This window comes from Oxyura jamaicensis, chromosome 3, assembly GCF_011077185.1.
Source record: "Oxyura jamaicensis isolate SHBP4307 breed ruddy duck chromosome 3, BPBGC_Ojam_1.0, whole genome shotgun sequence".
NCBI lineage: Eukaryota > Metazoa > Chordata > Aves > Anseriformes > Anatidae > Oxyura > Oxyura jamaicensis.
In genome coordinates, this window is record NC_048895.1 from 28,872,176 (window position 1) to 28,888,729 (window position 16,554).

The 16,554-nt window shown below is 38.9% G+C and overlaps 1 protein-coding gene across 3 annotated transcripts in view; it reads left to right on the forward strand.

Moving 5' to 3' along the window:
* The window catches only part of BABAM2 (BRISC and BRCA1 A complex member 2), a 168,112-nt gene that overhangs the window by 85,284 nt on the left and 66,274 nt on the right, over positions 1–16,554 (forward strand). For all 3 annotated transcript variants that reach the window (XM_035320764.1, XM_035320766.1, XM_035320765.1), the window contains exon 7: positions 1,837–1,946. In XM_035320764.1, coding sequence (XP_035176655.1) covers positions 1,837–1,946 — 110 coding nt within the window. The remainder of the gene's footprint in view (positions 1–1,836; positions 1,947–16,554) is intronic.

Below are 16,554 nucleotides of genomic sequence, written 5' to 3' on the forward strand. Positions count from 1 at the left end.
AAAGAATGTGGTCTTGAAAGAGCTGTATGCATACACAGGGGAATATAATATGCATATTTGTCGTCTCTTGTAGAATGCCCCTTATAGTAAAAGATTTTTAATCATTAGCATTACTGTTTAATGTGTCTTAATAGTTCTTTTCATTTGATTGACAATTAGCAAATTAATCAGAAAAAGGCCAGTTAATGCCATAGTCAGCTTCAGGAGTGAAAGCTGTTCCTTACTGAAAAAAATTCCTTAACGATGAGAATACATGAAACACCAGGGAAAAGACTAGGGAGGAGCTGCACTGTTTGGGTGGTGGTTGTTTCATTTTCTGAAAAAAGCTTTCTCATCTGTGGGGGTTCTTCTGTTGTAGGCTGCTGTAGGAAGCACAACACTGAAAGGAGCGCTGTAGGCCGTGAGGTCCTGTCCATTGCTAGCGCAGGCATCGTGTCATGTAATCCCATCCATAACCTGATCATACCACAAGAGGAATGAAGCTCATTCTCGTCCTCACTACTCATGTGGAGCGTTACCCTGCAACTCCAGTTTAAAAGCATGTTTTCCTTCCCTGCCTGAGTGTGCCTGTGACCATTTTATAGGAATACACTCTTCCTTCAGCTGTCAGAAGCGAGCAGTACACCAAGGCAGATTTTAAGAAAACACTGTCAGCTCTGTCTCATTTTTCATGCAAGACAATTAGGCTTTTTTAAGACCCATTCTTCCCTGCAGCTTATCACCAAGTTTCTTGGCATGTTGTGTTCTGCACGTAACAGCTTATACACAGCTAGTCTCTCTGGACGTTAACAGTTTCAGTCCTGCCAAAGCTTCAAATGGCACGAGATCGTCTTCCTGAAACCACTCAGCAGTCGCTTTTTTCCCCCAGATAGGGCAGGATCTCCGAACAATGTTTAAGTGGTTTGTATGTTCCTTCCTCCCAGCTGTGTGTGTGACAGACCATACCAGGGCACACTGCACCACCGTGATCCTGCTCTGAGTGCAGATCTGCTGGGTTATCTGTTTCCTCTCATAGTTTTCCAGAACGGATAAAAACAAATGCATCTTGGCAAGTTGCTGTGTACATATGCACAAACATGTTAAAGGACTTTTGTTCCTGATCAGCAAGTGGCACAATATTTATTACTCGTTGTAAGTGAAGACGATGGTACTGCCAACTCATGGCCCTAACCAGAGGTCAGGAGCTCAAACGCAGTTGTGTTGAGCAGAAATTCACTTGTTTGTACTGTCTGTGACTCATGAATCAGAGAAATGTCAGGTCTTAACAAGACTACTTCTTACAGTAGTTTTTACAGTGTGCGTAGCCTTCTGAAAGTAATGCAGGGATCTAAGTTGTGGGAAACTCAGGGATGATGACTTCTAGATATAAATTTCAAAAAAATTCTTTGTCTACAGCAGAAATAGGAGTTGAGTACAGCAGAAATTTTGTACCATATACTTTGAAAAATAACAAATACAAAATCTGTGGTTGTAATTCAATGCTACTATAACATTAAAAAAACCCTTGGCATTTATGTCTGATGTTAGTGTTTAACTGAGAATTGTTAAAAATGAAGTCTGCATCTTTACTGATATATGTATTTCAGTCAAGGAAGAGCTACATTAGTATACACTTGCTAACAGTAATTGTATTTTGATGCTTGAAATTAAGCAATGCAAAATGCCTTTAAAGTACACATACAGTAAGAATATTAATTTTCAGCCTATTTTTTGGCGGTCACTGTTTAGATTCCCCACTTAAGCATCTCTTAAATTGGTGTTTGACTTTATTAGTTTTTCTCTGCAAGTTTATAAGTACTTAGTTTTTTATTTGTCGCTTATTATTTTAATGTACAGGATGTGAATGAAGATCCTGGAGAAGATGTTGCACTTCTCTCCGTTAGTTTTGAGGATGCAGAAGCTACTCAGGTTTTTCCTAAGCTGTATCTCTCCCCGCGTATTGAACAGTAAGTGAGACAGTTTGTTCTGGAGTGTTCTTTCAACTTCATCTTTGAACTCTTCATGTTTTTCTTGATTTATGTAAAAAATGTTGGCTAGGTGATAAGGTCATATTGCTTTAAATTGCTTAAAATCATAATGATTACTGCAAGCGTGTGTTGTGGTGGAGGAATGACAGATCTTCTTTCTGTTAGTTCTGTATCTGTGGCTGGATCACATATGGATGAAGAAACGTCATCATTGGCCACATGTAGTACCATATTAATCCATGAAAAGTATGCTGTGTTTTCCTGCAGCAGTATATTTTTGAGTGTGTCCTACATTACAGCACACTAATACCTTTTTTTTGATTGTGGGGCAATATTTACTTTTTTCTTTTGGCGATGGTATGTACGTATGTGTATAGGTAAGTTCTCTGTATGTACATAGCACTTCTAAATATAGAGTTGTAGAAGCCGAAGGGCTTTATTAACTGTGTTTTAGGAATTTGCAGCTTTACTAACTTGTTTTTTCCAGGAAAATATCTAAATACTTAATGTAAAGGTTGTTGGGCAATGCAGGTGGCAAACACGATTGCTGAGGAACTCCTGAAATGGAAGGGCGAGGATCAAAAATCAGTCTGTTTTCATTAAACTGCTTTTCTCTTGTTTCTGAACGTAAGAATGTCTTAATGCTCCTCCTTCTCTTTAGTATTTCAGTCTCATAGTGTCTGCTTCAAAAAAGTAACAATATTAGGCTTTTCAACAATTCAGTAGTCAAGCTAATGTAACGCTGTTTCAGTGATGCTTTGTTTTTCTGGTCGGTACTGCAATGACTTTGCTTTGAACTGATCGTAACACTTCTGGGTAGGGAACAGATGGGAAATGCTGGCTACTACCACAGCTCAGTACAACTTAGTGATAAACTTGGTGTGTGTGAAGGGACGTGGTATCTTGACATTTCACTCAATAGGGTATTGGTCTGGATAAGCTGGTGGATGCAATTTAAAGAACGAAGATCAAGATTTGATTAAGATAAAAACAGAAGACTTGCCTGTTTGTTTTTATATTTAAGAAAATGCAGATTGCACATGCAAATGTACACACATATGAATAATATATTAAGCAGTTTTTAGTTTTTCATAGTTTATCAGTTCACTTTTATCGACATTAGTCGAGGGCATAATTCTAGTCAAACGTGTAATTATCCGTCCAGGTTCACAAGGATTCTTCTGCTCAGCTACTGTTAAAAGCAAATGGGCTGTCATTAGTTTCCATTGTATTTTTAGCTCTAGGTACATGTTGACTCTTAAGTGTATTGCAGGCCACCCAGGTATATGTAGATGACCCATGTACTAATGAATGCATTGCTGATTTTCCCATTTTGCAGGTGTCTTTAGAAAGATGTTAACCTCTTAAGTAGCCAAGCAGAGTAGCAATACAAAAGGCACACTTTGCTTTCCTAAAAATACTGCATTTTCTTTCAGTGCTGTAAAAAATACTTGATTTTAAACATGTGATGTACAGCAATAAAGCATAAGGGTATTTGGATGGTGTTAGTACATACCTGACATGTCTGATGACATAGTTATTGCTTTGTCTTTTATAGCTATATACTCATTTTAAAATCATACCAATAAAACCTAAGTTCCATGACATACCTCTTCGTGTTATCTCTTTATCAAAAACTGGAGATACTTCACTTTGAAAGCATAGCTCTACCTCAGTCTGTCCTTGTGTATTTGTAAAGTATTCATCATGGTATCTAGATACCCATGTACCCAAGAGTTGAGAGGGAGAGAGATTGATTGCCTGTGGTTCAGGTTCACCATGTTACTTTTTGGAGTAACCTAACACAGAGTTAATATAAGTTTTTGTTGTTTGATGGCGTGATGTCTCTTGTTTTCAATGCAAGTTGGTTTACTCGGTTGTGAGCTGCTGCACCTTCCTTTACTCTTCTGGCTACATTTTGTGCCATGAGAAAATGTAAAGGTATGTTTTCAGTGTTTGCTTGATTGAGCTATAATAACAAAGATGTATTTGTCTTTTGTTCTTTCCCCAAACCAATCTCTGTTCTGTTTAGCAGAGGCTGACAGTCTAGATATTTAACTTTCCAGTGTTTGGGAACTGAAGCAACAATGCGTACTTCTTTATACTTTTTGCCAAAAGTACAAAAAGCTTCAACAAGCCCTGAGGATTAGTTTTAATGACTTGAGGCCATGACATGTTACATTTGAATTGTGTTCTGCTTATAAAAGTTCTTTCCTGCTGCTAACAATAATTGCATCTACAAGCGCCATGTAAGCAAATTACTAGTGTATTTTTTTATGCAGCAGATTTTGAGGTGGAGTAAGTAGTAGTTGACATTTGTCTACATAACATTCCCAAGTATTCAGTAAGGTAGGAAAAAGTAAAATTCCCACAATTCGTTTGTTAATAATGTCTCTCTTCACCTTATGAAGAACAAGCAATCAGGAACGACTTTGTCCTGATGTATGAAAAAGGCATTTTCGGATAGAAATGCTTTGGCTTTGGAGAGAAATAAGAGTAAAGGGTCTGTTTGTGTAATGTGAGTTATCTCCAGTTTTCCCAAGAGCTTTCATTGCTTTTGTGTTCTGCCATATAAACATGTGTTGCCACATAGCATTTTCTAAAAATGATACTTACCCACAGATCTTGTCAGCGAATTTAAGTCCCAGCGATGTGAATATAGTATTTTTGCTTTGAAGTGCTATTGTGAAGTACATTTGATCTATTTTTAGGTGGATGGTAAATGTAATACTGGTAAGACTGACTGTTCTTTGTCATAGACTCTCAAAGAGATTTGCTAAATCAGGGAAAATCAGGGAAATGCCCATTTCTTATGGTTTGGAGCTAAGATGCTAGGCTTTGAAACGGTCATCTATTAGTAGGAGGCAGCAATGCAGTGAAAAAGTATTGTTGCATTTTTGGGTCAATATCAGTGTTCAGTTGACTTCCGTGATGCAGTGTGTGGCTGTAAGAGAATAAAGTCCAGATCTTACAGTTAAAAACAAACAAAAGAACCACCTCAATACCAGTTCTCAGGAATTGGAAGCATGTTGGTTTATTTTATAAAAATCTTAACAATAGCTGATCATAACTATTCACAGTTTAATTCCTTCATTAAAACTTTTAAATTCAAAGCCATTCTTTCAATTACCAATTGTTTAAAACGCATTAACAGCAATTTTTTGTTAGCGTTCCCTTAATTTGGAGTCATTTACAGAATCTTTCATTTTATAATTTTCTTTAAGAATTCTTCTTGCTCTTTTTTGCACTGCATCAGCAAACAGATGCAGCGCCAGTAACAGTTGCTTTTAATTTCATAAATCAGATTAAGTTAAAATGAAACAAGGGGTATTTATGATACGTTTTGTTAAAACCTCCCAGCACAACTGTACTATCATAAAAACAAGTTTCTGCACACTTCTGGAGGAAATGGTGAGCTGGGAAACCCCACAGACGGGCCACCCAACTTGAGAGGACAGTGCTTGTCAGCATCGCCGAGTGTGTGTCCCCAGCCAGTCCTCCTCCTCCTCCCTACTCAGGGAGCAGAAGCACTCACAGGATGCTATTCATCCCCAGCTCTCGGCTGCTGTGCTTCTGGAAGAGGGTCGGAGCTGAGCGGTGTCAATACCAGAGGCCCCTCACACGCCTCCTCTTGACCTCTTCCTCCTGCTAGGTAGGCACAGGAGTATGCACCCCAAGGAACTGCTGGGTTATTTGCACATTATGTCTCTGCCATACTTCTATACATTCGTCATAAAGATTCTAAACCTCTCAGGAGAAAGCATCTGGCTAGTTCAAAATCATCTTTCTCTGTGAAAGCATACTAGATACTCATATGGGAAGGAAATTTATGATTAAAAACAAAAACAAAAACAAACAAACAAACAAAAAAACCTGTCATATCTTTGTTTTCCCTTTGCTAAAAGTCACCAGACTCTAAATCCAAGGAATCATTCAGAGATTGAACAGCTAATTTCTATATTAATGCTTAAAATGTTTGTCAGTGTGCTACACATTAAAACGGATTGCAAGGATTCTTTTTTTAATAATAAGAAACAAGTTTTATGTCTTTTCTCTTCATGATTAGTCTGTGTTTAAAAAAAAATAAAAATGGGTTCGTCTTGGTTCACATTTTAAGAAGAAAGAAATCATGGTAGAAGCAGTGTTGCTCAGTGAATTCTGTGTTCCCTGGATTCACAGAAATAATCCTGTAATAAACACTGTTGTCCTGGAGGGCTTTTCTCTGATAAATACACGGACGTGAATATGCTAAGAAAACCAGCTGTCAGGAGAACTTGTTTTGCTTTAATGGATCAGGCTCCATGCTTTAGGGGCTGAAATGGTCATTTTTTACTAGTCTGGGAGCCGTGCCAGAGGCTTCTTCGTGACTGAGGCTGGAATTCAAAGTTCGGTGACTGCGCTTAACCTTCTCATATGGACAGGGAAAAATAACAAGAACCTAGTCTGAACTCTTCGACTTTGAACGTTTCTGCCTGTTTTTCCCTGATGAAAAAAAAAAAAAGAAGAGAAAATTAAGCATGTGCATTTGCTTTAAGGTGTTTCCCAGCTCTTAGCTATCCTTCCTGCTGTGGATGCTGGCGTGCTGGAGGAGGAAGGGCATGCGGTGTGCTCCGCTTAGGGTGCTGCGCAGGGCTGCCTCGCCGCATTGGAGATGCAGGGCTGCTGTGAAGGGCTTCTCCTCTCATGCCTTGCCTTACTGGTGGGTGAGTGCATGTCACTGGTTGAAGCCTACTGTTTTAAAACATGCAGGAACTCACAGTCTCTGAATGATCGGTCATGTCGTTTTTATCTGTCTGTAGAAGACAGAAGCGAGATCTTCTGTTTGGCATGTTAAAATGTTTGTTCATCCAAGTTCATGATTTCTGTAGAAATGGTAGCAGGCAGCCAAGGCAGTCCATGACTTCTTCAAATCCCAGAGCATCTTTGCAGACAGAGGAGGCCAGAATGACTGTTGGCTTTGCAGGGCTTCATCTTCCATTAAGCCTGGCTTTGTCATGCCTCTCAATGTAATGACTGGCTAGCTCCTGCTGGCTACTTTGCCATCATCCAAATCTTTAACTGTAGCCAGTACAGCAACTTGATTTCCAGTCTAGCTCTGCTTTGCAACTCTTCCGGTGTCCTAAAAATCCTTCTGTTTTGCTGCAGCCTCGCCTTGATGGCCCGTTGACATTTGCAAAGAGATCAGAGTAGACTGGGATTGACAGTCAAAACAGATTGAGTTTTACTTCTGTCCCAGGTGTTCAGCTGTACCAGCTGTTCCTTTTTTTTTTTTTTCTTCCCATGAAGCTGACAAAGAACAATTAGTGAAAATAACTGTAGAAGAATTAAGATTTTGTTTCCATCATCTAAATGGCACTTTAATACTGGATATGTTAATGCTGTTCTTAAGTGTTTCAGATAGTGAGATTTTTAAGATGGTTTTCTTTCAGTTAGAGACTGAGCAATTAGACCTAATCATTGAGGTATGAAATAGTTGAGGCAGTTCTGTGGATTGATTTTGTTGCTAGGTGATGAAGTACCCAGTTTCTTTGAATATGAGATACTGGGCGGTTTGGGGTCTGTTACATGCTGTATGACAACCCAGTGCTCAGTATTCTCAGAGCCAGACTTTTGAGATGAATGTTAGGAAGAGGATTTAGTTCTGTGCTGTGAAGAAGATTCAAAGAAATAGTTCATTGATGTGTTTGAAGTTATAGGTTGGCACTTTTTTAGTATTTTTTTCAGTAGTCTGAGACAGCTTTTTTTCAATTACAGTTTTCTGACAGGGCATGTTACACGCTGACAAGTGTGATAGTTGTTGCTGATGATTGTCACTACTGTAGTTTGAATTCAGTGTTTAAAGGTATATGGTAGAGCATTGAGCTGCGTGTGGCTGGAAGTCCTTGAGAAGTACATGTTCCAAAACATGACGCCAAGGGCTCCTGTATTTTAGTTCCATCTCATTTAGTTTGTGTGTATGATAAGTGCAGAATTGCAGGTCCCCTGATGAGGCTCAGATTATGCAGACTTCCTTGGGTTTGTGTCTTTCTCAGGGTTTCATTAGGTTTCTCTTAGAACGTCAACCTTTATGCATAAGGCTCTGTAACCTGAGAGGTGTGTGTTTTTAGATGATATATTGATTACCTCTTAAAGAAATCAATTGTAAAGCAGAAAAATATGTTTAAAAAATTAAGAAATTTTAAAAGAAAACAGAACCATGTTTTTAAGACAACACTCCCATCTCCCTTTTTCTATGTTTTACTGACTAGAGTGGAACATTCTACAGAAATTTCAGTGAACACACTTGTTTTCTTTGGATACAAAATCTCTCTACTAAGGTGTTGCATTTTTTTTTTTCACCAGTATACGTATAGTTTCTTTCGGGATACTGTAATTAAACCTACAGTTCTGTTTCATGTTATATTGCCATACGCTATAACATATTTCATTGTAATAATCCCTGTTAAGACAGGCATTTCTAAGTACTGTTATAAAGCTCTATTCTTCTAAAATATCCTCCTCAGCATTTTTACTATGGGATCGCTGCTTCTAGGTGTTTTTATCTCCTACAAAGAGTGATAATGAAGGGGAGAAAAAAGAAGAAAGTAATTTTTCTTTTGGGCATCAGACAGTATTATTCATAAAGGTGTTCCTGGTTCTTTACTGTTACCTATATCTTTAGACTTGTATCTTTGTACAGTGAGATTGTCAGAAGCACTTCTAATTAGTCAAAACTAATTTCAGCGATCACATTGAGAATTACTGTTGTCTCAGTTACTAGCTAGGCCAGTATTTTGGAGGTTTGAAATCTTACCCTGTATTTGCAATCGGAATATTTCTGTAAGTTATTTTCTAGGTGTTGCTTAGATTGTGTGGCCTTTACTTTGATACTGAAATTCATTTTAGTTTTACAAAGGCACTTATATTTCTCTTGAGAAATCAAATGCTTTTGGCTTTTTGTCTAAGTTGATCTAATTTGGGGGGGTATTTCATTGCCATTCTCATATCCTTGGTGTCTTTCTCAGATATTTCCCCAGCCCATTAGAGCGGCATAGGAGATTTCATCGTTTCATGAAAAGTTTTTATAGGAGAAAGGAAGCCTGCTGAGCAGAATGTATCCATGGTAGTACTAAAATGTCTGAAACAGGTGGCAGGATTTTTTTTTTCTTACCTACAAATTAATAGGAACATTTTGTTTGTAATTTTATGTATGGCCTTTTGTTCTAATGAACTGTGCAGGCCAGTTCTGGGGGCAGCATGAATTCCCTGAAATTATTTTTGTAAAATTAGTTAAGCTGACCAGAGAAATTTGAAAGAAGTGCCATTTCTTTTTACCCTATGGCTTGTGAATATGGCAGTAATAGAGCAAAGAGAAGGGTCTGTTAACCAATTTATCCTTAAATGTCATCCCATGAGCAGGTCATGGAGGATTTTTCTTGAAGATCAAAGTTGAGCTTTTGCTTTTCAACTGTATCAGTTTGAGCTGCATATTAATCACCAAACCTGAGAAACAGGGGCTACAATAAGTTAATTACAATTTTTCTTGGCAGCAAATGTTATTGAGTACGGAAAGGTACATTTATTATACAGTTTCCTGGACTCAAGTTTCCTCAAGTATTTTTTGAACCTGCTATTGTTGCCATGTGTGTATTTTTCCCAGTTCTTGATGTAAATCAAAACCCACTGCTACAGAATGTGACATTATCTCGTAACAGAATACTCTCTACTGAAGCGGATTTTTGCATATTTGGGATATGCGGCTTGCTTTCTGAATATGGTGACTAAGTCATTTGTTTTCAGAGAACTTCACTGTAATTGCAATCTGCACGTTTGTAGTGTTCTATCTTCAGACTCTTCCTATTCTATTATTTGAAACAGTTAACAAAAAGTTAGCTACTTTTAGTGCTTCCTTCCAGATGCTAGTGTTCAGTAAGGACAAACTTATGAACACTTGGAACTGAAGAGTTAAGGGTTTTCAGACATAAACTTACAAAACACGTGAAGCATAGAATTATGATATGTAAAGCACATCAGTTTTGATTGCCGCTGTTGTCTTTTTCTTTCCCCAAATTGCAGAGAGCTGGCAGGAGCCACAGGAGATCACATTCCAGCTGCTGCCATTTCAGTGGATCACTTGGTGGCATGGGAAGTGTGGATCAAGGAGCACAGAGAGGGAGGAAACTGGGGAAGGAGGGACACCAGTGGTGAAGGGATCTCAGCCTCAGGTCCTACTTGTCTTGTGATCAAAAAAAAAAAAAAAAAAAAAAAGGAAATATATACTTTGAGATTACCACAAGGCCTCGTTTCAGTGCTGAGTGATCTTTGGAGTGTTTTTGGGCCGTGGCTGTTGGCAGTATGGGAGTACAATGTGAGAGGAGTTACTAGGCGATTAAATAGCTAACGTCTTCAGTTAGCTAGAGTGTCTAGTTAGTAATGCATATAATGTATGCTATACATTACAACAGAGGTCATTAGTGTTGTACTTTTAAGAGCAAAAGTGAGATAGGTAATGTAAATTGCTGTCACCCAGAAAATCAATAGAGGAGGCAGTAGCAGAATCCAAGTCTCCTGTTTCATAGTCCACAGCTTCCTGCACTGAACCCTGTTTGGTCTGTCTAATCCTATCTGATAAGCTTGGCTTGGTTGAAAATGCATATTCCAGCATATATGGCTAGGAAGGAGAGCATTTATGAACCTCTGAGAAGCAGTTTTCACAATCTAAATCTTCCCAGTTATTTTCTCTTCACTCAGACACCATTTTTCCAGGCAACTAGCATCTCACGTGTTATGCTTCCTCCTTTCCCTGCTCATTCTCTTAGGTCCTGCTCCAGCCTAACGCCAGAATCTGACCATCCCCATCCAGCTTTTTGTCTGTAAACTTCTCCACCCCACAGCAGGACTAAGTACCACCTCTGTTTTCATTGCTTTCCACGTCCCTATTTTCTGCCAATAATCAATGGCCTTTTGAGCTTAAGGTCTGCTTTAAACGAGTTTTACTATCTTCTTTATTATCTGTCATAGGAAGATGCTATTTCCACAAAATAAATTGTGGTTGATTTTTACAGCATGACTACTGGGTTTCTGGGGGTTTCCTTTTCCCAGGTTGTTGTCAAGGATGTGATTCATTCTATTGCTGATTACATTTAAGGCATGTTGGGCAGTCACAGTATGTCCTACTGTTCCTCCTATTACTACAGGAGCTACTCTGCTCGTGTGAATGTTAGCAGAAGCCCTCTGATTGCTTTCTGCACTTGTACATTGGACCTGCATGGAAAGTGTATAAAAAGTGTGTTCCCACCTGTGGAACTTTGTGTTGAATAATCTTTTCCTATATATAACAGATCCCCCTTCAGAAATACTGAGAATTTTTTTCCTAAGAGCTTTTCTGGAAGAAAACTTGGAAGAAACACAGAGTGGTAGTTAGAGGTGGCCTGTGGGGCACCTTACATCCAAGGAGTTGTATACTCCTTGTACATGTAGAGAAGTGTTCTTTATCAATTGAGGAGAAAAATATTATATTCTTGTACGCGTAGTCCTTTTCTGTACCAAAAAAAGAGTATAGCTGCTCCCTGCTGGGTTTCATTGTACATCAGTGACTTCTCTGGCTATCTTTGAGTTGTTCACTGGCTACAGCTAAACTGCAGGGCCCACCTCTGCACTCTAGTCAAATAAAAGCTGGAGTCAGGGCAAGACCTGGATATTCAACATGCCACATCCCACCCTGATTTTCACTGCAAGAAGCCCCGAGCCTTTGGAGGGGGAGGAACTTGGGTACTCCAGCAGGCCTTTGATCTGGAGGGTGAGAGTCAAACCTCTGGTGTAGGCTGCAAGGCACACCTTCCCTGCGTGTTTGTTTGTTTGTATATGTGGTGGTGGTGGAGTTGGGAGGTTGGTGCAGTCATTGAAATGTCTGCCTGATTCTGGAAAATACCCGCAAATGCTTCTTTAAAGGCAATCATAAACCATGTTGTGGAGTAACAGTGTTTTGAAACCCTTCCATTTCAGTGGGTTTTTAAACCACTCCAGCCTTTCATTACTTCGGCAATTTGTGTAGCCAGTGTGTTAATGGAAAAAGTCTGGAATATTTTATGTATAGCTTGGAGAACATACATGTGTGTCAACAAAGAGTACCATAGGATTTGTGTCGCAGATCTCATGTGTGGTATTTGATATGTATATGCAGTATGTGTCAAACTTCCTACAGAGAAAGCCAAATTAAATTTTGGCAGGAATTGAAACTTGAGTATATGAAAATGTAGTTTCTCTTTTTTGTTGGATGTTAAAGCTAAGTTCTTGGAGCTGGTTTCTGGTCAGGGGCCGCTGATAGTATATGAGGGGGAAACTTAAGCCATTTAACAGTTTAAGTGAACAAGACTCCGTTAGTACCGAAGTTGGATACACCGTACCACTGTGGAAAAACCTGTACAAATAGAGCGAAACAATTCTGCTTGCAGATATTTGCTGTTGAAGCCAATAAAAGGGCTGTGCTCTTCTGTGTGGTTTAGTGATGTCAAGCTCTGCTTGCTGGAGGCAGCTGTGCTACTGCAATGCTTTTCTGACCTTAAATAGCCTATATGCTGGGTAATGCAAGCATACAAATATAAATACAGGGCACGTAAGGACATAAGGAGGCCAGAAAAGCCATCTAGGCCCCTTCCCTTCTCTGAATTAGTCAGTGTCTTCCTCGGTATTATTCTCTTCTGGGATTTGTCCAAGATATTTACAAAACCGTTTAAACTAATTGTTCCCTTGTGTTGCCTCAGTACTGTTTATTCCATATGTTAAGTACTGCGTGCAAAGCAATTCGGCTTTTTAGTGGGGCTGCTGTTCTCTTTCCTTTCCTTGCTTTGTTTTTGCATTTGATAATAACCCAAACAGCTGCGCAACATTTGTCTGTCTTGGAAGGTTGCTTACCTCGGTAGCAACCCACTGCTCTTCATCCTTTCTAGAGAAAGTAGCGCTCGCTGTGATATTTTGTGGAGGTAATTCCTTTAGGCCGTGTTTTTGGTTGGCTTCCCAGATATTTTTTGTTTTTCTTGTGCTCCATAGTGGTTAAATGGCATGTACATGTAATTACATAGCGATCCTCTTAATTTGTTCCACTGCTCAAAGATTGTCTGTACTCCTCGTGGAGTTGTAATGAAGATTTTAACTTGATTCCTACCACCTCCAATCCTTTTGTTTTCAGTTTATGCTCTGTTTTCATCCACATACCTACTATTGAAGTTTCTCTTGCTGTTGTTTTTTTCGTCTTTAAGTTCTGTCTCCATATTCTGGTTTCTGTTCTGGCCGTTTGTTTTTAACTCTACGCAGATCTCTGAAAATGTTTTTTTTATTATTATTATTATTATTTTTAAGAAGTAAGCCTCTGTAGTTTTGCACGTCAGGTAGCAGTTTTTCCTGCTGTTGACAGAGAAACTGCAAGGAGAGTTGAGTGATGAACGTACCTCAGGACAAAGGAAGCCTTATCTAAAGTTTAGGCACTCTTTGATCAATGAGAACCTAACAGCCCTTTTAATGGTCTGATATGCAGAATCAGAGCATGGTCACAACAGTAACATTGCGTTGTCTCAGACTGCAGTGCCTTTGTTCTCTATTTGTTTGAAAGCAGTAACATTATTTTATAACGCTTTAAAATGTTTATTTTACTTTTTTTTTTGAACGTTATTTCTCTTTAAAATGAACTCTGAATCATCGAGCCCAGCTTCCTGCTTGGCATGGGACTGTTGCCAGCAGTAGGTCAGGTTTTGAATAGCCGGGCCCTTGTCTAGCTGAGTCCTGAGCGCTTCCCACAGAGGAGATCCCACAGCCTCGCTGAGGAGCCATTCTCTGCTGTGCCTGCCCTGCGCAGGGGAGACGTTCCTCTGGAAGCCTGGTGTCACCATCCCAAGGTTTCAGCTGGCCCAGTCCTTAACACTGTACAGGTCCCTTTGAATTGAAGCTGGCTGGGTCTGTCATCACAGTGCCATATGATGTCATAACACTGCCATTTACCGCGATATTGGCATGCGGCGACCTTTCTTCCCTTCACCCGTGAGCTGCCGTTCATCCATTCCAACTCCAGATCAACAGCTCAAGCTCTTTTAACACTATTTGCTTTTCCCATAACTTTTGGCTTCTTAAGTTAGCCTCATCATGCTTCTCCAGACACATAGTTGTGTTTAAGGATATCTTGCTGACCAGGATTTACTCTGGCTGGAGGTCATGATGAGCTGGTATAAAGTTAAATTAAGTTCCCATCTCACTGCTGACACAATGAAGAGTGGTGGCATGAAGAATTGGCTGCGCTCTGGCAGGTGTCACCAATGCATGGTCCTCTGAGACCAGCTGCTGCTTGACATCGTTTAGAGTGGTGTATGGGGCCAAAAATCAAATAATTTGGGTCAATATTGTGGGTATTGTTATGCCTTGCCACAGCGAGGCATGCGATACAGGGTAATCTGTTTTACTTCATCTTTTTTTAACATTGTATACTGAAGGCTTATAATCTCTTCTCAGTACACAAATACTAATTTGTATTTTCATTTCTAAAATTTCATATACTATAGTAAAAATGAAAAAAATACGACCACCAGTCACGAGCAGTGTGATTGTGGCAGTGTAATTCACATTGCTGAGTATTTTGTGTACAATAGAGCAGACTTGAAATGGTAGAAAAAAGGGTAGAATTACCCTGGGTTTGTTTGTTATACTAATGCTTTGAAAGTCTAACGTTCTATTTTTGTTCATCTCCCAACCTGTTCAGCATATTTTATTTAATAGTTTAATGGTAGCGTCTAGATGCAACCACCCATGTTACATCAGACTGTGTGCAACTGGAATGTTGTTTACTTTTCACCAAGGCAACGCCCTGTTTTTTGTTAATTAATATCTAGCAAGGTCCTCCAGCTGACTCCCTTTAAAGTCAAGAATGTAGGGGTGTTCAGAATTTATAGGCACACTGTGCTAAGGCCTTATAGCAACAGTGTGTTTTATGCAAGTCGCCCATTAAAGGAGATGCTTTGAGGGGTTAGTTGGTGTGTTGTTTTTTTTTCCATTTTGATACGTGTTTTCTTATATTCTTCTTCAGCTACGTTTTACAAGTTATGTTTGTACTGAATGTGCATAGTCATTTAATAGTGGGTGCCATGAAATGATTTTCTTGATCACCAGAATGAACTTGAGAAGACTTGTGGGAAAGTCTTCTACAGCAGTAACCTGTTAATGTTCTTTCGGGAGTAAATGAGAACTTGCATGTTTAAAGTGGTCAGATCAGCAGCTGTGGCTAGTGAGTGATTAAACTACAAATATTTTTTCTTATTTTTGACGAGACATCCCTCAAATGTCTTAATTACAGCTGTACCGCCAGGGTTTTTTTGTTAGGTCTTTACATGTTTTGTCCAAGCTCAACTTGAAATGACTCAAGTAATACAATATACACAATTTTCTTAGCGCTGTTCCACTGATAAAAATGGTTTGCACTCTTTTATTGTCTCTTGATCTGAATATCTATATAATTTTTTCACAAATTTTAATGTTTTTTGTTCTGATACCTATCTGAGACCACTTATTACCAAATACTCATGTGAATGTATTCATATGAATGTATTAATGTGTGAATATATTCATATATTTCAGAAATATTGCATTACTGGGAAACTAGAACCAAATAGAGACTCCCTTTGATAATCTTAGTCTGTGCCAGATAAATGTACGTAGGCTTAGAAATGTGGACTCTTTCTTTTCATGATCAAACCTAAGATGTCTTCCTGCTTATTGATCCTCCTTAATCAGTGCCCTGCATTAGCTATTTAGGCTGTCTTGCGGCTATGCTCATTTATGTGCAGTGACATGTGATACAGGTTCCTCTAGCATCTCCACTGTTGTCATTCAAGCAGTGTGCTCTAAAGAGAATGAAATAAAATATTCAGTACATGCAGAAGTACATTTCTTTCCACCATTAAAAATATATTCATGATAGTTGGTATATTTTGAGGCCTTGACCCCTGCCAGAATATCTCGGTAACATAAAGATAAATAGATATTGCAATTGGCAAACTGATTATAATTGTACGTTAAGGCAAGCAGAAGAGTCTTTAAACTTAATTCAATCTTTAAAAACCTGTAAAAATACTGGATTCTATTTTAAGAACCAATCGTAGGTAAATAGCGTTCCATCCAAACCATGTCAATTACTGGTGATTATGTTTGTTTTTTGTAGATTTTTTAAAGTTCCTTTGTTGTAGGAGGACATCTTGGCAAAGCTTCACATGTGGTTAGCTGATTGCTGAGCCACAAGTAAATAATACTGTACAGTTAAGCATTTCTTCCTGCATCACCAATTTCTGTTCTCTTGGGCAACAGGAGTTCAAATCTGGGCAAAGATGACAGGCATAAACCTGTCTGATTAGATTAATAACATAGAAACTGTTGCTAGCCTCCAAAGGAATATTTTAAAGTTGGTCTTGTGGTAAGTTTCTCAACACAGATTTTGATTTTATTAGACCAGCAAATAGATAGGTGAATAACTTTTGAATCCTAAAGGACAAAAGGAGAATCTGTTTCCCATTTTCAGGCTTAGCAGAAAGGAAATCTGCTAAAGGAGGTCAGAACGGGTATCTGGAAACCT